This window comes from Equus asinus, chromosome 5 (genome assembly GCF_041296235.1).
Source record: "Equus asinus isolate D_3611 breed Donkey chromosome 5, EquAss-T2T_v2, whole genome shotgun sequence".
NCBI lineage: Eukaryota > Metazoa > Chordata > Mammalia > Perissodactyla > Equidae > Equus > Equus asinus.
The window spans coordinates 37,677,528-37,698,130 of NC_091794.1; the positions used below are offsets into that span (position 1 = coordinate 37,677,528).

The following is a 20,603-nucleotide window of genomic DNA, read 5'->3' on the forward strand; positions in this document are numbered from 1 at the left end:
CAAACCCGGGGCCGGCGAAGCGGAATGTGCAAACTTAACCACTGCGCCACCGGGCCGGCCCCTAATTTGCACATTTAAGTAGAAATCTTTTGCTTTGCTTTTGCCCTTCTACCTTTTCTATTTTTTTAGGCCACTCAAGCATCACAATCCTGTAAGCCTTCCCTAATTAACCCAAGTGGAAGGAAGCGCTTCCTTCTAAAAAGTTCTACCGGCCACTTCTCATCTCTGCCACCCACTAGGTACAAATCAGAGGTGCCCTATAGTTATGTATTTAACTGCCCCTGAGGTCATGCCATAACCAGAAACTGAGATTTACTGAAGAAGAAAAGTAAATTAAGCCAAACTCTGGCCAGCCTGCTTTTTTTTCTTCTTTAGAAATACTCAGTAATACCCCTTCACACCCGAGGACAGTTCAGTAGCCCCTTCCTCAGCTTACTCCTTTCCACCCAAATGAAATGAAGAAAGGCAACTATTTTAGCTGTGATGTCCAGGAGGGCCACTTGTTACCAGTAACATTTGCCGCAATTTGTGTCAATAAAGTAAGGGTTACAGGAAGGCAACCAAGAGCTCAAAAAGATGAGAGAGAAGGGCATGTCTCGTGGTTGAGGTTAAAGGACAAAACAGCAAAGTGACAAACTCCAGCTCTAGAGTCCAATAACAAATCCTGGCTCTATCGATGACCAGTTATGGTACCTCTCTGAACTTCAGGCTCCTCATCTGAAAATGGGGATAAGACCTACTTCATGGGGCTGAAGGTTAACTAAAATAACACATGCAAAGTATTTGGCAAAATGCCTGTCAAACAGTAGTCGCTCTCTCAGTTTTAGGGGAAAGCCCATTTCACAGGATCTTCTTCTGTCTTAGGATATCGATTGCTGGCTTGGGGTTATATTTGCCTGTGCGGACAATTTCCCTTTATGGAGACACTGAATATGCAAAAGCAGAGAGAATTCTGGATTATGAGGCTCAAGTCCTTAGCTTTAGCCCTCAAGAGTCATGAGACCTTGAGCAAATTTCCTTATCTTTAAGATGAAAAGTAGCCCAGTTTCCCTGAGAGTAGTACTGGATCGACTCGACAAAGCATGTGAGGAACTTGCAGGTGGTTAATGGACTTACATATGCTTGGCATCGTCACCCTCTGGCAGAGAGGTGTTCAGACTAGGACTCTCTATGGAAATAGGCTCAGGCACACCACACCAGGATCACAAATTGGTCCACAGAGGCTGGAAAAGAATCTAGGCCCACCACTACCCATGAGCCACAGCAATGGTCTATTAGCGAGGTACCACAGTACCACCTAGTGGCCATACCACCCCTCTTCTCCCTCTCTCCGGTGTTAAGGAAAGGCTGACATGTCAGGGGTTTAGAACTCTTTGGTCACCTACTTCATTGGCTAATCAGTCAGAGTTGGAAGGAAACCAAGTACACCCCTCTCTCTTTTTTAATATTAACAAATACAAGCAGCAGAGAGGGCCAGCTGCTCTCTGCTGTTCCCTGAGGGAATGCCAGAACACAAAGCTGTTCCTCTGCTCTTCCTCTAACTGCAGGGCCTGTCTAGCTCCTCCTCAGGCAGAGCTTTGTTCCAGCCAACTCCCCTCATCCCAAATCCCCAGTCAGGACGGGAGGCACATGGTTGCTGGCAGTGGGAAGAATACTGTAATTCCAGCCTCTGCTCCTTTAAGTCTCAGCTCAGATGGTGGTCACTCCAACCTTCTGCAACCAGCTTCTCGCTTGCCCTGGCCCAGAAGCCAGGAGGGCAATCCACCACACCCACAGGAGCAGGCAGTGCGACTTCAGTCATCTTCAGATGACTCCTCTTCTGCCTCTTTTAGCCACTGGATGAACCTCTGCAGCTGTAAGGAAGCAGAGTGGACAGCTACTGAGGGAGGGGCACATAACTCTCCTCTTCTCCTTAGCAGATAAACAGTTGTAACAACCAGAGTCCCAGGGACCAACCATCCTGGAGCCTAGGGCCAAGGGCCAAGGAACAAGACAACTACCCCGTGGCAAGAGGAGGGCAGTGTGACTTACCTGTTGGTTCTTGCGCAATTGCCGGCCCTTGTCAGTTGTATCCCTTCGGCTGAACCAGCTCAAGATTGTTTCTTCAGCCAGGATCTCCAGCTGGTAGAAAGCCATCAGTACCTGCAGAAGGCCAGCAAAGGAGATCTCAGGGCCCTTGCAGAGTCCAGCAAGATACAACGGATAACAGAGGAAGAGGAGGCAAGATCTTAGCACCACTCTCTACCAGGCCCTCAGCTTCCTTCTACACGCTGAGCCGCATCCTCCAAAACAGACAAGAATAATAAGCTGTTCACTCTGGTACTGGAACAGGTATAACTTCTGGAACTATTGCTGGGTAGTGCTTCACACATCCCCAGGGCAACCTCCAAATGGCTGCCTTACTAGCCTGGCTCCAAGCTGTACTATCCCAGCAATAAGGACAACACTAGGGGTGGATGGTGCTGTTAGCCAAACTCCACATTGGATTCACGTCAGCCTGTTTTGTGTCTCCAAGAGGTTACCAAGGCCTCTGTCAAAGGAAATGCAGGACTATGGGGCTTGAGGTGGTATTCACCTTGGCCACGGAAGTACCAAGAGGTTCATGCTCCAGGAAGAAGTCCTCAATGGCTGCCAGTGCTTCCAAATGATCAGCTGCACGCTTTATGTAGTTCCGAAAAACAGGGCTCCAGGCCTTGAGCAGCTATGGAAGAAAGGAGAAGGGAGCTGCAATATATTCCCCAGCATGCACCTGCACCTGGACAGCAAAGAAAATCAATATTGATAACATGAGTCTTTCATGATATGGGAAGTCAAGAGGGAGATGATACAAGCCCTGTGAAATCAGGTCAGAGGGACTTGGGGGTTGCTGGCAGTCAGGGTTGGGGAAAAAGAAGGGATTACTCAGGGAAGGTGAAAGGGACGAAAGATGAAGGGTGAAGGTGAAAGATGTTGCAGGCTGCTTCAAAATACCTATTCTCAGCCTAAAGGCTGATCTCATTCTGGGTCAAATCAATTTCCGTCAGAGAGCCTGAAAGTCCAGGGCTATTCTGGGTCTACCTTTGGGGTCTAGGATGGTCTGAATCTTGGAGTCTCAAACTTGACTCCTCTGGACCAGCCAAGGCTGCTCTAGAACCCAATCTGCATCCAGTAGCAAGAAGAAAGGAACCACAAGTAACATATTTCCCACAAGACCTTCTACTCCTGATGTCCTTTAAAGTCAAGCACAGCAACGACATGTATCTGCCTCCACCCAATCCCTTGTACCCAGCCCCAATCTTTGCTCACGGGAAGCAGCAGGGCACAGTAGCGGTTTGAGTCAAGCGGGGAATCCATTTGTTGCAGGGGGAGTTCCAGGACCACGTGGCTCAGTACCTGCATCACCTCCTTTAGGCTTATGTTGTAGGCGTACCTGTGGGGAGACTGTAGTAACACGAGGGCCTTCACTGGCCCTTCCAGCACACTGTAGGACTATGACTTTGGCAGGACACTGGAGTAAGGAAGTCAGATGGAACAACATGGAAGGGGAGGGTTTTGGAAGGTGAAGTCTATGCTGAGGTTAGAACCTAATGCTTTCCTTGCTCCAAATGCTACTGGCCTTGTCCATTTGGGATGTCGAGGGACCAGGTTCCTATTAGGGGAAGACACAGGAGAGAACCTCTACCTGCCTGGCATTACCCCAAGAAGAGAACAGGGCGGGGCTGCTCTTACTTGAGAGAGTTGATCTCTAGGACTAGATTGTCACAAGAAATGTTCTCCTCCTTGCCCCGCTGTAGCGTTCCCAGGACTTCATTCTGAAACACTAAAATCAAAGCAAGAATAAGTTTCTGGACCAACATCACTCCAGAATGCTTTAAGTTACCTAGTCCTGACTTTATACCAAACTCTTTCTGGGAGGAACACAAGTCTTTGGTTAGTTGATCCAGACAAAGAATAAACTAGAGGTTTTCCTCTTTTGTCCCAGGGCACTGCTCCCCTGGCCACTCACCTCTGATGTCATCCATCTGTGGGGAGCCTGCCCGGCTGTCTAGCTCCTCAGAATCCACACTTCGCTCACTTTCAGTTTCACTCTCTTCTTCCACGTTGATTGTGAGTCCTGAGGGCCCATAAAGGGTGAGAAAAAAGAAAAATAAGGAAAGAGCTATTGACAGAGACCAACATATCTGCCCTTTCTACATAAATTAAGCAATGAACAAGTCATCTGATTCTAAAGTATTCACTCTCCTTCAAAACATTCCGATTCGGAAGGGGGGTGGCCGGAATAAGGCCTAGCTCACCCCACAGACTCTGCCGTAGTTCCTCCTCTTCCTCCACGTTCACGTCTGGAGCTTTCCAGAGGTAGCCCCGGCCTGCAACTCCAACTTCTGCCGGATTGTAACCTGGAAAACACATTAATCTTTAGGGAAGGTCCAGCAGAAGCACTAATCCCTCCAGGAGGAAACACTGGTTTTTCTATGGGGCAGAGACACACAGACGCCCCACACCTGCTGAGCCTCACACCTTTCAGCTTCACTTTCTCCTTTTCTTGGTCAGCCCCAGAATCATCACTGAACTGGCCATCATCCTCATCTTCCTCTGCATCTGGAGGGTGCAGAGAGACCACCGAGCCCTCAGGCAGCATGATGTCTGGGCCCACTACCACCTAGGGGAGAAAAAAGGAGTGGGTGGCACCGACCCATTAGTATGTTAGAGAAAAAATACATCCTGAAGTTGAGAATAACTTTTTTCACTAAGCCAACAGAAGGCAAATGAAACCACTGGATTTGGATTCTCAATTCAGGCTGGATTAAGGGTGGGCATAAGGCCCCTTGTGGCTCAGCATGACCAGCACTCAGTTTGGGGCCAATGTACAGTATAGAGCAGGTCTCACCTGGGAAGTGAGGACACAGTGTGGCTTCAGTATAACTTGTTCCTTGACCTCAGCATTGTCACAGAGCAGAGACTGATGGATCTTTGCTCCAGCAGCCACTCGGACCCCTTGCCACAGGTAGGCCTGGTCCAGCTCCACGTTATCACCTGGCTCAGGACAGGAAGGACTCCCGGTCACTTAGGGCTCCAACTCCAGACCAGGGACATTCCTGGAGGATAGGGCTGACTGACACCAGCACAGCTCCCAACTAGCTCTAATACTCCATCCCCGAATTCACCGGAGACACCCTCTCCCCTTCTAAGTCCAGGCCTGAGAACAGAATGTTGCTCACCCTGACCATCCTCCACCAGGTGTATAACAATTACAGATTACACACAGGACTTGAGAACCTGAGACCCTTCAAGATTTCTGGGGACCCCTTGAACTCAAGAACCTTATTAGAATCATATCCACGTCTAGAAGTAGAACCAAATTATTCCACCTCTTCTTGTACATTTCAGAGTTAGAAACTTATTGTTACTTTTTTAAAGGGGCAGTTCCATCAGAAGCATCACATTCCTATAACCAAAGTGAATTACTAAGAGGCTAACCAGGCAATTACGGTAGAGTAAAAAGAACAGTGGACTTACAGTCAGAATACTCAGGTTCAAGTCCCAGCATTGCCTCTTATTAGTATGACCTTGGGTAAGACAACTTCTTTGAGCCTGTTTGCTTATCTATAAACTGGGGATAAATACTACTTCCCTCACAAGGTTTTTGTGCGGAGTAAATGAAATAATGTACGCAAAAGCTCTCTGTAAACTGTAATGCACTAAACAGATGTTATTATTGCATGTTAATTATCTACTTGGTCCTGAATGTGAATATAGGGTACCCTGAAATGTGAAGAGTCACCCAATAAGAGGCTCACAGGCCACAAACTAAAGTATTGCTGTTTTCACATCCCTGTTCCCTCCTTTATTAAGGTAGCCACTCTAGTTCCTTACTCTCAGGGACTATCCCTCTGTATCCTTCTCTGGAGACATGGGGCCCCCGCAGGTTCCTGCTCCTAGGAAAGCCAGCTTCACTTCCCCACCTGTGCTCACCAATGTGGCAGCCAGGGCCAATGACACTGTTGGTGATGGAGCAATTGCTGCCAATGACAGTGCCGGAGCCCAGGAGCACATTTTCTTCCAGGATGCTGCCATGGCCCAGGCTGACCTCAGGCCCTCGGTAGATGTTGTGCCGGGAATGAGTGCAGCTCTGGGTGGTGCTGTCAGTGAAGTTTGCCTCAGGGGTGAGAGGGTAGACCCATCGGCGGATGACATCAGCGCAGACAGCCGCATACATGTGTAGGTTGGAGACCCGGGCACCATATTCCCTAGCTGTCACGTGCATGTGGATCTGGTTCCCTAGGATCTGAATGAGGAGAAGGAAAGGGAGGTCAGCCAAGCAAGCAAGAGAGGAAGAACATCCCCAGGTACACTTTTCTAACCTTCTTAACTTCCCCTCTGCCTCTCAATGTCACAGCCAAATGGCCTAAGACTTTTCTGTGTGTATTGCTTCCCCTTGCTCCTCAGCTCTTTTCTTCCCTCTTAAGGCTCAATAAACACAAAAGGGGACCGAAAGTTATCAGCAAGAGAGAAAATCACAGCCCTCTCCTAAAGAGGTACTGAGAGCCTTTCTTACCTCCTCATTCACTAACAGGCCTCGCACAAAGTCATCTCGAGTTTGGTAGTCAAAGTTGTCTGTAAAGAGTTGAGCCACCTGTGGGGGGAAGTTGGGTGGGACCAAGGTTAAGCGCTATTCTCTGGAAGTAAAGATAAAAGCCCCCAGAGACCTATCAGACCCTATGACAACGTACGTGGGTCAGAATCCCAAAGAGGCTCCCAATGGGATATTGGGGTCAAGAAGACAGCACCTATTTGGTGTAGAAGACATAAGGGAAAGAGGGAGAAGAAATATACCCTGTTCTTCTAAGGGGGCAACAGCACATCCTCAGAGCTCTGCTCTTAGGATTGTAGCCCTGGCCATGAAGAGCTCACCTGAGGAGAGCAGATGCTGATATGACAATCCAGTAAATCATAGCGAATCTCCACGCCATCTCCACTGCTCTGGAACAAGCTCTGTGGGGAGAAGTTTACAAGAACTTTAATGTCTCTCTTGCCGAAGGCTGTCACTTTCCTACCTCAAGGACCCCAGATACCCACACACCAGAGGGAAAGAAAAACGTCTGAGGCCTTGGGTCTTCTGGAAATGGAGAACCCGGTTTGTGGAACTATCCACAGCCACTACCACATTGTCCTCTTGGCAACGAGTCGGGTGGCTGGGGGATGACTCTTTGAAGATCATTGTCATCACAGATACATTTTTTTCGAGCTTCCGCCTCAACCTATGAGGAACAGGAGGGAGAGAGCTGCAAAACAGCAGGCTTGGGGCTCTGCTGGTCCCAAACCCTTATCTGTACCGTTTTCCCGTCCTGACCTGTGTTCCTCCAGGGCTCTGGTAATATTGATGTTTGACACGATGTCCCCATACACAAGAAGGAAGTCGGAGCGCACCAAGGCCTTGGCATCAACATCACGGAGAACATCCCCCAGTGATCGATATAGCTCTGATGTAATTATCCGAACCACATTGAGGGATGTAGGGCGGCACCATTTGGATTTCCTGAAGGAAAGGCGGTGAGGGGAATGAGTAAATCAAGCATAAAGATCATGCAGAGCTTCCCTATCCACCCCCCCACCCCATTCAACATGCACACTCCTTCTCTATGGCTTTCTTGGGTTCCTGCCAGCATCAACTTCAAAGAGATTTATGAACTATAATTAATGGTCTCAGCATCCTATGTCACCAATCTTGTTTTATGGCTTAGAGAAACATGGTTACTTCCTCTCCATACTCTGACCCCCGTCCCCAAACACGGATTTGAACTCAAAATCCTGCTGAGATTTGCACAAAGTATCAGAGGAACACACTTCTTATGCCACTTTTCTCCAGTCCAGACCAAATTTAGGAACTGTCTAACATGCAAATATCCTAGTCTTTATTTTCTAAACTGTCATAAATCCTGGGATTTGCTCTTCATCAAGAAGATTTCAGCAAGCATTTGTCAAGTGTTTACTATGTGCTTGGTACTAAGCTAGGCACTGGGAATACAAAGATGAGGAAGAGCTCAATATTTAGAAGCTCAGTGGAAAAACAAGGATGTTATTCTTATAACTTCCATAATGGTGCCATTAAATAAAAAGCAAAACCCACTTGGACCAAACTTTATAAGTGAAATTCAGAAAAAACCCAGATGTTGTTCTTTAATCTTTGTCACAGCTTCAGCTGCTCACTTCCTGATAAGTAAAAAGAAAGCCCTTAGACTTATGATGGGATCCAAACAGACATATTTTCCCCCTTATTTAGTTACATCCATCCTAGGGAAACTGGAAAAAAATGATAAATGTGGAAACAAGAGTTGCCTTACAGTAAATGTTCCTTGATTTGAGCAGCCTTCCAGCAACAAAAGACAAAGGTTTCCTGGACACCTGTGGCAGTCAGAAATTCCAGAGTGTAGTCAATTAGTGCCACATTGGCCAGGGGCAAGAGGACCTGGAGGGTAGGAGATAGAAAAAGTTTGAAGTCTTGAATCCATGAGGGCCCTCTGGGTACCATTCTTTCCCTCGCTTCAACCACGATTTCCACTCCCCTATCAGTCTTTCCAAACTCCATAATTTTACTTTATCTTCACAATTTAAAAGTAATCAGGCTCCTGCCTTTGATGTTTACTACACGCTAAGCCTTAGAGTCTAAGGTGTTGCAATTTGGATACGGTAAGTAAGTATGGAATTTACTTGCTTAGCATCAGACACAGAGCTGCTACAGAACAGACCACCCTTAGCAAAGGATAATACTGGAAATTAACCACATCTCCTTTTTCCCTATAAAATTTCCTTCCTTGATTCCTCTCTGAGAGTCAGGGGCTAGCCACCCCATCACTCGTCTAAAATGAACAACCATTAGGTTTTTGAGAGGAAGCAGGGAGTTAGAGATTATTTTTCCTGAACCTGAATGCAGTTCCCTTTCTTTGACTGAACTGGGGACTGACTGCTGAGTGACCCAGCAATACCTAGGACCGGCTCAGTCCAATTCCCCAGTGTCTCGACAATACAGGGGCTGCTGGCAACCAGCCACTAAACCCGTTCTGTCCTGCTTTTGACAGATGGCACTGTCATTAAACCTGGAAAAAAAAACCCCATACTGTACGAGATCCAAAACAGCTGTTACTAAGAGATCAGACCGCCTGCTCTTCTTCAAGGCATAAGACCTCCCTTTTGGAGGTCTCCCTTTCACCTCCGGATCTCTTTCCCATCTGCATAAAGGCAGCGCAGCCTCCTCCTGGAGCACGGAATCCCCACGTGAAGGCTTCTCACAAGCCCTGCTTCTACATGCCTCCCAACCCTGAGGCGGGCAGCACTACGAGTGCCCAAATCTGCCAGCCACTCACTTGGTGAGGCAATCATCAGGGCTTTAGACTGTCCCTCCGCTTTCCTCCTAACCAGATAAACCCGATTCCCGGGAAAGAGGGTAGACATAAGTCCTTCCAGAGCACGCCTCACTAGGCAGCCAAAACGATAACTTGCTCTAGCCCCGCCACCTCCGGGCCCTCTGGCTGCTCTCGCGCGCGGCGCTCACCCGAGGCCGGTCCTTGGAGATGGGGAAGAAGCGGCGGTTGAAGCTATCTGCCACCAGAATTGCTTGTAGGGGCGGCGGCGGTTCCTCCTCCGCCCCCCTGGCTCCCCCGCCGCCGCCGCCGCCTCCCGGCCCACTGCCGCTGCGCTTGTTAGCCCGACTGGCCACCGCACCAGGAGGCGCCACCACAGGGGCCGCCATCTTCTTCCCTTACGGCCCCCACTTCCGCACGGAAACTGACACCGCTCGCAGTAGGGGACAAAAAGAACCCAGCACAAGGAACGCGAAGGTCTAACGAAAGCGGGGAGGGAGGAGACAAGGAAAGAGGACTGCGCATGCGTTTCCCCAAGGCCGCCCAGTCTCAGGTCAGAGCTGCCGGGGGCAACGCGTGGGGCCTGGCGGCGGCTGTCTTACCCAACTAAAGCGCGGGGGCGGGGGACTACGGACCGCAGACTAGATCTGCAAGTATAGTAGGTCTTCATTTGTACACGAACAAGCTGAGATTCTTGCAGGATGGTGGGACTTGTGGTCTCTGCGAAGGGGTCAGATCCATTCGGGATGTATCTTTCTCTCTCTCAGTATGTTAAAAGCTGTCGTCCTCCGTCTTCGTTCTAGGCACCTAATGCGAACCGGCACCTAGGGAAGCTCAAAACCGAGTCAGACATCCTCCCTACGGGAGCTCAGTCTGCATAAATACCGACCGTGCTGTAGTAGAGAGAGTAGTAGTTCTATTGAGCGCTGATTGTGGCGAGGGACGAGACAAGCATTAGCTCGTTTAATTCGTCACACATCTCTGCTAGAACATCTTATTCATCCGTTTAACAAACATTTCTTCAATTCTCAGAGGGTGAAGTTCACCCAGCTAGTAAGTGGAAGAACCAGTATTGGAACCCTATCTGTCTGACCTTATAGCTCTACAATCTTCCTGCCAAGTGATGTGGGGATAAAAATTGCTATTTTATGATGTCTTCACTTATTCATTCATTCAGCCTATCGGCAGCTTTTGAAACCCTACTCTGTGTCTTAATCAGAGTGGACATAGGGGTGGATCCGAGAACACCATAAAGTTGAGTAGGAGTGGAGTTAAGCAGCAAGCTTTCCAGGCAGAAGGGACTATGAGCGCAAAGATCCAAGGCGCGAGAGCTGCCGCACGATTTGGGAAAACAGGCGGTGGCTGCGGGGAGTAAACCAGGCCTGCTGAGGTGCGGGACCGTGGGGACGCGGTGGAAGCCAGGCAAGGCAGCTTGGGTGTCATTTGGTAGGCGAGGAGCTTTCCAGCAAGGCACCACTCCCTGTCCGCTGGAGAGGAATTCCGCGATCCTCTGGATCCTGCAAAGTTTCTGCAAACGTGGTTGCCACCTGGCCGGTGCTGCACGCTGGGCAAAAACCATTTCTTGAGGATTTTGGAAAACTGAGCCTGGAGCAGGAAAGGCAGAAGGCAACTCAGTAAAAATGTTCAATTAAATGAATGTGCATTGTAGGGGAAAGTGAGTGTCCTACAAGTCCACAGACAGAAAGAGAAAAAAAGGGTGATTAAATAGGACTAGTGATTTGTGCTCGCTCACGCACGGGCGCACACACGCGCGTGCTCGCGGGGGTGGGGGTTGGGGGGGGTGAGGGTAAGGCCTACGGAAAGTTGGTCCAATTGTAGAGATTTTTAAATAACTTCTGCAACCTGAGAAAGTGGTGAGTGGTAAATCCAGGTCTTACAATTCCGTAGATAGGTAGCTGGATGGATAAGGTTTTTAATGAATGGATCTCGGGGAGAATCTTTCTCTCTCAACCTGTTGTTAATTTTTTTGTTTCAAAACGTAACGCAACAACAAAACCAAACAAAAATAGGCAAAGGACTTGAATAGACATATCTCAAAAGAAGATATACAAATGGCCAATAAGCACGTGAAAAGATGTTCTCATAGCTAATCATTAGAAAATTACAAATCATGGGCCTGCCCGGTGGCCAAGTGGTTAAGTTCCCGCTCACTACTTCAGTGGCGAGGGTTTCCAGATTCTGATCCTGGGAACGGACCTAGTACTGCTCCTCAGGCCACGCTGAGGCAGTGTCCCACATGCCACAACTAGAGGGACCCACAACTAAAATATACAACTATGTACTGGGGGGCTTTGGGGAGAAGAAGGAAAAATAAAAAATAAAATCTTAAAAAAAAGAAAATTACAAATCAGAACTACAATGAACTATCATCTCATACCCATTAAGACGTCTACTAGCAAAACAAAACAAAATAAGTGTTATGGAGAAACAAGGATGTGGAGAAATTGGAACCCTTGTGCACTCTTGGTGGGAATGTAAAATGGTACAGCTGCTGTGGAAAACAGTATGGTGGTTCTTCAAAAAATTAAGCATAGAATTACCATATGATCCAGCAATTCTACTTCTGGATATATACCCTAAAAAAGTGAAAGGAGGGACTCAAACAGATTTTTCTTTTCAGTGAAAGATTCGCTCTGAGCTAACATCTGTTGCCAATCTTTTTTTTTTCCCTCCCGAAAGCCCCAGTACATCATTGTGTATCATAGTTGTAAGTCCTAGTTCTTCTATATGAGCTGCCACCACAGCACAGCATGGCAACTGACAGATGAATGGTGTGGTTTGCCACTGGGAAATGAACCCGGGCTGGCAAAGGGGTGAGAGCACCGAACTTTAACCACTAGACCATCAGGGCTGGCTCTCAAACAGATATTTATACATCCACATTTATAGCAGCATTATTCACAATAGCTAAAACATGGAAGCAACCCATGTGTTCACTGAGGAATGAACAGATAAGCAAAATGTGGTGTATACATATGATGCAATATTATTCAGCCTTAAAAAGGAAGGAAATTCTGACGTATGCTACAACATGGATGAAACTTGAGGACATTATGCTAAGTGAAATAAGCCAGCCACAACAAGACAAACACTGTGTGATTCCATTTACAAGAGGTACCTAGAGGAGTCAAAATCATAGAGACAGAGAGTACAATGGTGGTTGTCAGGGGCTGGGGGAAGCAGGGAAAGGGGAGTTATTGTTTAATGGGCATGGAGTTTTAGTTTTGCAACATGAACAGAGTTCTATGGAAGGATGGTGGTGATGGCAGCACAACAATGTGAATGTACTTAATGCCACTGACATGAACACTTAAAAAATGGCTAAAATAGTAAATTTTATGTTATGTGTATTTTGCCACAATAAAAAATTTGGGAAAAATGGAAAGATATTGAAAACCACAAATACATGATCACACAGACACACAAACTATATAAAGAAATAAAAATCCCTTTCCCTACTTCTCTCATCCTACTCAACCCCCTGAGTTATAACCATTATTAGTAATGTGGTTGGTATTCTATCCATTTCCCTCCTAAGTTTGCATGTGTAAGTCTAGAAATGTATGCCTAAACACACACGCTCACACCATACACACATATTCGAGCATATATGTATCTACATATATTAACACATATTCAAACATAGAATTATACTTAGAGACAGTACACCATATGGCTGTATGCTGGTGCTCCAGAGCCAGAGTGCCTGTGTTCACTTCCAGGCTCTAGTCATTCGCCAGCTGTTAAATCTTGGGCAGGTTGCTCCAGCTCTCTATGTCTGGACTGCCTCATTTTTGAAATGGGATCCTAATAGTACTTAGCCAGTCCTGCTAATCTAGTGGTTAAGATCCGGTGTTCTCACTGCCATCCCCAGGTTCGCACCAGTCAGGGAACCACGCCATCCATCTGTTGGTTGTCATACTGTGGCGGCTGTGTGGTGCTGTGGTGCTGAAAGCGATGCCACTGGTGTTTCAGCGGAGGTTCCAGATCAAGATAGACTAGGAAAAAGGGCCTGGTCACTTACTTCTGAAAAAGCTGGTCGTGAAAGCCCTGTGAGTAGCAGCGGAGCACTGTCTGCCGTAGCACAGGGAGGTGAGAGATGGTGCAAAAAGACCCGGCAGGGTTCTGCTACGCTGCACACAGGGTCGCTAGGAGGTGGAATCCACTCGGCAACACTGGCAATGACAAAAGTACTGCTACTTACCTCATAGGGCTGTTGTGAGGATTAAATGACATAATATATGAAAAGCCCTTAGAACACCATTTGACACACTGTCAACACAATTTAAGCATTAGATATTATTGTGATAGGCATTTTTGTATGAAACTTAATTTTGTTTATATGTGATAGAATCTAGACGAACTTAGCTATTTTCGGTGATTCCATGACATTCTGCAGTATGAATGTACCATTATTTATCCAACCATTTCTCAATTGATAAGACGTTCAGATTTTTTTGCAGTTTTTGCTATTTCAAATAATACTGCAACAAACACGCTCTTATTGATATCTTTATAAATTTGCATTCATTTCTTAGAATTTGTTCTTCAAGGAGAGTGGTTCAAATTGAATACAATTCCTATGGCAGGGGATATGCTGTTGAATTCACTGGGCAGCCTGCTGAGGCTTAATTGCTCATGGTGGTATTACTAGTGCGACAATTGCTATCCAGGAAAATGTGCCATATGCCCTTACACCGGCAACATATAAGAGTGCCTGTTTCCCCACAGCCTCACCTACAGAGTATGTTGTCAACAGTCTGGACTTTCTGCCAATCTGTAGGGGGGAAAAAGTGTAGTTTTAATTTGCATTTCTCTTATTTCAAGTGAGGTCAAACATCTTTTCCTATGTTAAAAGACCATTTGTATTTCTTTGGTCAACTGTTAGTTCTGGTTCTTTTTGTAAATTAATATATCAGCGTTAAGGTTTCAAAATGAGCCTTGAATATCGATCAGTCCAGAAGGTAAGCTCTGTGAAAACCAGGGCTTTCACTACTGTATCCCAGGTGTCTCGAAGAGTACCTGGCGCATGGCACATCTTCAATAAATATTTGCTGAGTAAATGACTGGTTGTTGCCAGTCAGTAAGTAAGAGACTCATCAACTTTAGACAAATAAATAAAAGTAATTTCAGGCTCTCCCAAGCTAAGGCTCATGTTTTTTGTTTTGCTTTTTAATTGTGGTAGATGTGCATAACAGAAAATTTACCATCTTAACTATTTTTAAGTGTACAGTTCAGTTGCGTTCAGTACATTCATATTGCTGTGCGACCATCACCACCATCCATCCACAGAACTCTTTTCACGTTGCAAAACCGAGGCTGTGTACCCATTAAACAATAACCCCCCGTTCCCTTCTCCCCTCAGCCCTGGCAACCAACATTCTACTATCTCTATGAATGACTACTCTAGATATGTGGAATCATACAATATTTCTTCTTTTGTGACTAGTTTATTTCTCTTAGCACAATGTCCTCAAGGTTCATCCACTTTGTAGCATATGTCAGAATTTCCTCCCTCTTAAAGATTGAATAATATTCCATTGTATGTATATACCATATTTCATTTATCCATTCATCTGTCAATGGACACTTGGATTGCTTGCACTTTTTTTTTTCTGATTTTTCTCCCCAAGTTGCCCCAGTACATAGTCGTATATTTTAGTTGAGGGTCCTTCTAGTTGTAGCATGTGAGATGTTGCCTCAGTGTGGCCTGAGGAGTGGTGCCATGTCTGCACCCAGGATCCAAACCAGCGAAACCCTGGACCACCAAAGCAGAGCACACGAACTTAACCACTTGGCCTCGGGGCTGGTCCCTGCTTTTTCTTTTTTTTTGGAAGATTAGCCCTGAGCTAACTGCTGCCAATCCTCCTCTTTTTTTTGCTGAGGAAGACTGGCCCTGAGCTAACATCCGTGCCCATCTTCCTCTACTTTTTGTATGTGGGATGCCTACCACAGCATGGTGTGCCGAGCAGTGCCATGTTGGCACCCGGGATCCGAACCGGTGAACCCCGGGCCACGGAAGGGGAACATGCACACTTAACTGCTGCACCACTGGTCCGGCCTCCTGCCCCCACTTTTGGCTATTGTGAATAATGCTGCTATGAACATGGGTGTGTAAATATCTGTTCGAGTCCCTGCTTTCACTTTTTTGGGGTATATATCCAGAAGCAGAATTGCTGACTCGCATGATAATTCTGTTTAATTTTTTGAAGAGCCACCATACTGTTTTCCATAGCGCCTGTGCCATTTTACATTCCCACCAAGAGTGCACAGGGATTCCAATTTCTCCACATGCTCACTAATACTGGTTATTTTATTTTATTTTTTAAATTTTATTTTATAATAGCCATCCTAATGGGTGTGAGGCAGTATCTCATTGTGGTTTTGATTTGCATTGCTCTAATGACTAGTGATGTTGAGCATCTTTTCATATGCTTATTGACCATTTATATACTCTTTTTTTGAGAAATGTATTTTCAAGTCCTCTGCCCATTTTTAAATTGTTTTTTTTTTTGAGCTGTAGGGGTGCTTTGTATATTTTGCATATCAATCCCTTATCAGATATATGATTTGCAGATATTTTCTCCAGTTCTGTGGGTTACCTTTTTACTCTGTTGATAGTTTCCTTTGATGTGCAAAAGTTTTAAATTTTGATGACGTCCAACTTATCTATTTTTTCTTTTGTTGCCTATACTTTTGGTGTTATATTCAAGAAATCATTGCCAAATCCAATGTCATGAGGCTTTTCTCCTGTGTTTTCTTTTAACTTTTAAATGGCACTTTTTCCCTCTTCAGCTTCTCCCTATAAAGATGTCAAAACAATGGTAGATATATCCTCTGCAGGACTTCCTTGGTACGTGTACCAGAGCTGGTCATTTCTAGGCTTTGCTGCAGAGTCAGGGCTCTGGTGATTGCATGCATCAAACGGATGGACAAGAGCACATTGAAGGTAAACCTTAGAGCCTTCTGTGCTTCTCAGCTCGGCTCACTTGTTGCTTAGTGATTAGAGTAGATTATTCACCACCATGAGTGTTGTTTATCTTCCTAGTCACTTTTGGGTCTGGAGTTGTTGTTCCGAAAGTTGAGAGTTACAAATGTGCCATGGGATAGCTCAGGTTTTTACTGTTCATGTCTTCGCTCACTAGAAAATGACAGAAGAACTAAAATTCTGAGTTCACTCTGTTCTGAGTTTTTTAATGGAATTTTCACTATCATATACCTTGTCTCCAAAGGTATAATGTTACTTTTGTTTTCCAGGCTGAGAGTTGAGGAGAAAATATCCCTTAAACTTTCTCCATAGCTCAGTTAAAACAGGTTGGGATTATTCAAAAGAAATTTCACTTAAAAACTTAAGAGAGGGACTGGCCCGGTGGCTGAGTGGTTAAGTTCATGCACTCTGCTTCGACGGCCCAGGGTTCGCCAGTTTGGATCCTGGGCGTGGACCTAGCACTGCTCATCAGGCCGTGCTGTGGCGGCATCCCACATAGAAGAACTAGAATGACCTACAACTAGGATATACAACTATGTACTGGGGCTGTGGGGAGAAAAAAAAGAGGAAAATTGGCAACAGATGTTAGCTCAGGGTCAATCTTTCTTACAAAAAAAAAAATACACCTTAAGGGAAAAGACGATGGGAGAAAAAAAGAAAATAAAGTCATTTTCACCTGTAGTACACGGCTTTGGCTGGGCCTTGATGAGATGGAGAGGGTGGCTTGTGGAGTCAGGCAACACTACCCTCTAGAGGTCATTGCCCTGCGGTGCACCAACCTACTCACCGATTGTCTCAGACTATTCAGGTGCCTTTTGATATAGAGTGTTCCGGAATCATAAAGGAGGAGCCTAGCCATATGCATGATGTACATGGAGCCCAGAAGCCCTGTGGGGAAGAATTTGACGTGGCTACTCTGAGATCCAGAAATGTACATACGAGTCTTCAAGAGAACTTGAGCCTCCTGAGTGAGGTGGAACTGGAAAGAGCCAATAGGGTTTCTGAGATAGTGCTGCCAAGATACAAAAAGTATTAGCCTGAACATCAGGGTCTTGAATCCAGATGGAGCAGGGATTGTAGGAATAGTGCGACACTGTGCCTGGCCTGCTGATTGTCTAGCCTCCTGTAGGGAACATGTGTGCTCCAGGAGGGAGAAAGCTGTGGTGTGAAGGAGAGGATGCAGGTAGGGTGACCAGCTGTTACTGTTTGCTCAGGACTCACCCTTTTTAGCACTGAAAGTCCTGAATCCTGGACTGAAGGGAACTCCTCAGTCCCTGGCAAACTAGAATGGCTGGCCACCATACAAGCAGGCCATTAAGGGCCAAGAGTTCTGCCATGGGAACTCCCTCTTAAAGAGCTGACCAGGAGCTATAACCGGAGCTTCCCCAATGCCTGGACGGGAAGGAGATGCTGAGTCCAGGGGTACAGAGAGTGTTAGCAACACGGTAGCGCTTACTGGTGGTAGAATTGCAAAACTGCCAAACCCCTACTGCAAAACACTAAAGACAAAAAAAAAAAAAAGATTAAAAACAGCCAGAGAGAAGATACATATGACCTAAAGGGGAACAAAAGTAGATTGACTTCACTAGAGCCAAAACGGAAGCCGGAAGATAATGGCATAACATCTTAAAGCGTTGAGAGAAAATATCGTCAACCTAGAGTTGTCTTCCCAGAGAAATTATCTTTCAAGAACAAGGGTGAAGTAAATATGTTTTCAGATTAAAAACAACTGAGACAATTGATCATCAAAAGAACTTTACTAACGAGACTTCTAAATTTGTACTATCCTGTGCAGTAGCCACTAGCCACATATGGTTATTTAAATTTAAATTATATGAAATTAAAATTCAGTAGTGCAGTCACATTTGCCACATTTCGAGTCCTCAATAATCACATGTGGCTTGTGGCTAGTATATTGGACGGTGCAGGCATAAAGTGTTTCTACCACTTTGAACAGCATATTGAACAGCACTGTTAAAAGATATACTCAAGCAGGAGAAAATTCCAGAACAAAGGTTTGAGATGCAGTAAAGAAAATTGTAAATGTGTGAGTAAATTTAAACAAATATTGATGGTATAAAATCATATTAATGTCTAAACTGGGGGGTTAAAGAAAGAAAGTGCTAAATTACTCATATAAGTCAGAAAGAAGATGACAAGAGTTAAAACATTCTAAGATCTTTCTATTATTTACATAAAGCTTGGACCAGTAAATAAAATTCAGCAATATACTGTTTACAAGTGACACACATAAAACATAAGGACCAGAAAAGCTGAAAGTCAAAAGATGGAAAAAGATGCATTGGACAAATGCTGTCCAAAACAAATCTGCAGGGAAGTTTAGTACTGGAAATTGAAATGATCACATGATAATGATAAAGCTTTAATTCACCTGGAAGATAAAATCTTTCAAATCCTGTGCACCTAAAAATGAAGCTTCAAAACATATGAAGTAAACATAGATGAAACTATGAGAAACAACTGACAAATCTACCATCATAGTATGAGATTTTTAATAGATTTCTCTCAGTATGTGCTAGATCAAGCAGATAAATGAATCAGGACACAGAAAATTTGAAGTCACAATTAACCATATTGATCTAATGGATTTATACGGAACACTGCATTCAATAATTAGATAATATGCATTATTTCCAAATGTCTGTGGAACGTTTGTGAACGTTAACTACACATAAAGCAAATCTCAACAGATTTCGAGGAACTGGTGTCATATAAACCCTTTCCATGAAAAGTATGGTTCATAAAGCAGCATCAGCAGTACGACTTGAAAGCCTGTTAGAAATATAGAAGCTCAGGTCCCAAAGCAGACCTCCTCAGTCAGAATCCACATTTTGCAAGATCCCCAAGGGAATTCATGTGACTTTAAAGTTTGATATGCATTGACATATTTTGTGACCACAGTGTAACTAAGTTAGAAATCAATAACAAAAAGGTAATTAGGAAGACCCTATATATTTTGAAATTAAAAACACATTTCTAAAAATAATTATGCATATGTATATACGTGTGTGTGTGTATATATATATATATATATGGCATGTATTGTTTATTCCACTTACAGACAATATGTGTGTATTTGACAATCCCACGGCTTGGTTCCCTGGGTCCATAACCCCAAAATTGGGAACCACTGTCTTAAACATTGTGTTCCTAATACTAGTTCAATTGTAGATAATATTTAGAGAGCCAGTATGTGCATTTTTCCTTTATCTTTCTCAATATGTGACATCATCATGGTTGCTTTGAGGCTGCATCTGCCTGAGAAGAGATAAGGATTTGTAAAACAGAAAGGAGGCAAAAGGAAAGAAACAAGCAGTTTTAAAACATTTTGTAATGAAAAAGTTTAAACATACAAAAAAGTAGAGAAATAGTATAACGAATCCTATGTACTCATCATCATCTGAACCAATGATCAATTCACAGACAATCTTATTTCACCCCCCAAACCTTTTAGGCTTTCCTTTTGGCTTATTTTGAAGCAAATGCTAGACATCTATCATTTAATCTGTAAATATTCCAGCATTTATCTCTAGAAGAAAAGGACTATTTAACAAAAATAACTACAATGTCATTATCCTACTGAAAATTACCAATGACTCAATGACTTTTTTGGGTATCATTAAATATCCACTCAATGTTCAAATTTCCCCAATTACCTCATGAGTGTTTTTTCTTCTAACAGTTTATTGTTTTATTCAGGATCAAAATAAAGTTCATACATTGCAATTTGTTGAAATATCTCAAGTTTCTCTCTTTTGAAAAAAATATTCATTTTGAAATAATTTTAGAATTTTAGAAAAGTTGCAAAATAGTACACAGAGTTTCCTAATGTTTTTCCTCTAATGTTAACAATTTACATAACCATAGCACACTTATGAAAGCCAGAAAATTAACACTGGTGCAATATTATTAAGTAAGCTATGGACTTCTTAGAATTTCGACAAGGTTCCCTTTCAATATCGTTTTTTTCTGTTCCAGGATTCTGTCAAGATCCCCTATTGCATTTAGTTTTCATTCTCCTTTGTCTCCAATCTATGACAATTATTCAGTCTCTCCCTGTCTTTTATGACATGGGCACTTTTTTTTTTTTTTTAAAGATTTTATTTTTTCCTTTTTCTCCCCAAAGCCCCCTGGTACATAGTTGTGTATTCTTCGTTGTGGGTTCTTCTAGTTGTGGCATGTGGGACGCCGCCTCAGCGTGGTCTGATGAGCAGTGCCATGTCCGCGCCCAGGAT

At 44.5% G+C, this 20,603-nt stretch overlaps 1 protein-coding gene and 1 long non-coding RNA gene across 2 annotated transcripts in view; one reads left to right on the forward strand and one right to left on the reverse strand.

Annotated features, from left to right (window-relative positions):
* Positions 1 to 1,423: 1,423 nt before the first annotated feature.
* On the reverse strand, positions 1,424 to 9,792 carry EIF2B5 (eukaryotic translation initiation factor 2B subunit epsilon). Its single transcript, XM_014846203.3, has 16 exons — positions 9,530 to 9,792; positions 8,322 to 8,446; positions 7,331 to 7,516; positions 7,061 to 7,238; positions 6,892 to 6,972; positions 6,536 to 6,613; positions 5,953 to 6,265; positions 4,868 to 5,013; positions 4,498 to 4,639; positions 4,275 to 4,376; positions 3,986 to 4,093; positions 3,709 to 3,799; positions 3,286 to 3,409; positions 2,576 to 2,701; positions 2,032 to 2,142; positions 1,424 to 1,853 (listed from the first exon to the last, which is right to left on the reverse strand). Exons 1-16 carry the CDS (start codon positions 9,725 to 9,727, stop codon positions 1,794 to 1,796), a joined length of 2,169 nt encoding a protein of 722 aa, XP_014701689.2. The 5' UTR covers positions 9,728 to 9,792; the 3' UTR covers positions 1,424 to 1,793.
* A 39-nt stretch (positions 9,793 to 9,831) lies between these two features.
* LOC139045251 (uncharacterized) overlaps positions 9,832 to 20,603 on the forward strand; it is a 41,129-nt gene continuing 30,357 nt past the window's right edge. The window contains exon 1 of the long non-coding RNA XR_011503261.1: positions 9,832 to 9,891. This is a non-coding gene — a long non-coding RNA (uncharacterized lncRNA). The remainder of the gene's footprint in view (positions 9,892 to 20,603) is intronic.

Excerpts from the sequence above, each read along its gene's own strand:
- EIF2B5 (XM_014846203.3), bottom strand. The coding sequence starts at position 9,727 with ATGGCGGCCCCTGTGGTGGCGCCTCCTGGTGCGGTGGCCAGTCGGGCT. Across the intron at positions 5,014-5,952 it reads TGGCCCTGGCTGCCACATTG|GTGATAACGTGGAGCTGGAC; the intron begins GTGAGCACAGGT and ends GTCCTGAGCCAG. Across the intron at positions 2,702-3,285 it reads ACTGTGCCCTGCTGCTTCCC|CTGCTCAAGGCCTGGAGCCC; the intron begins GTGAGCAAAGAT and ends TTTCTTCCATAG.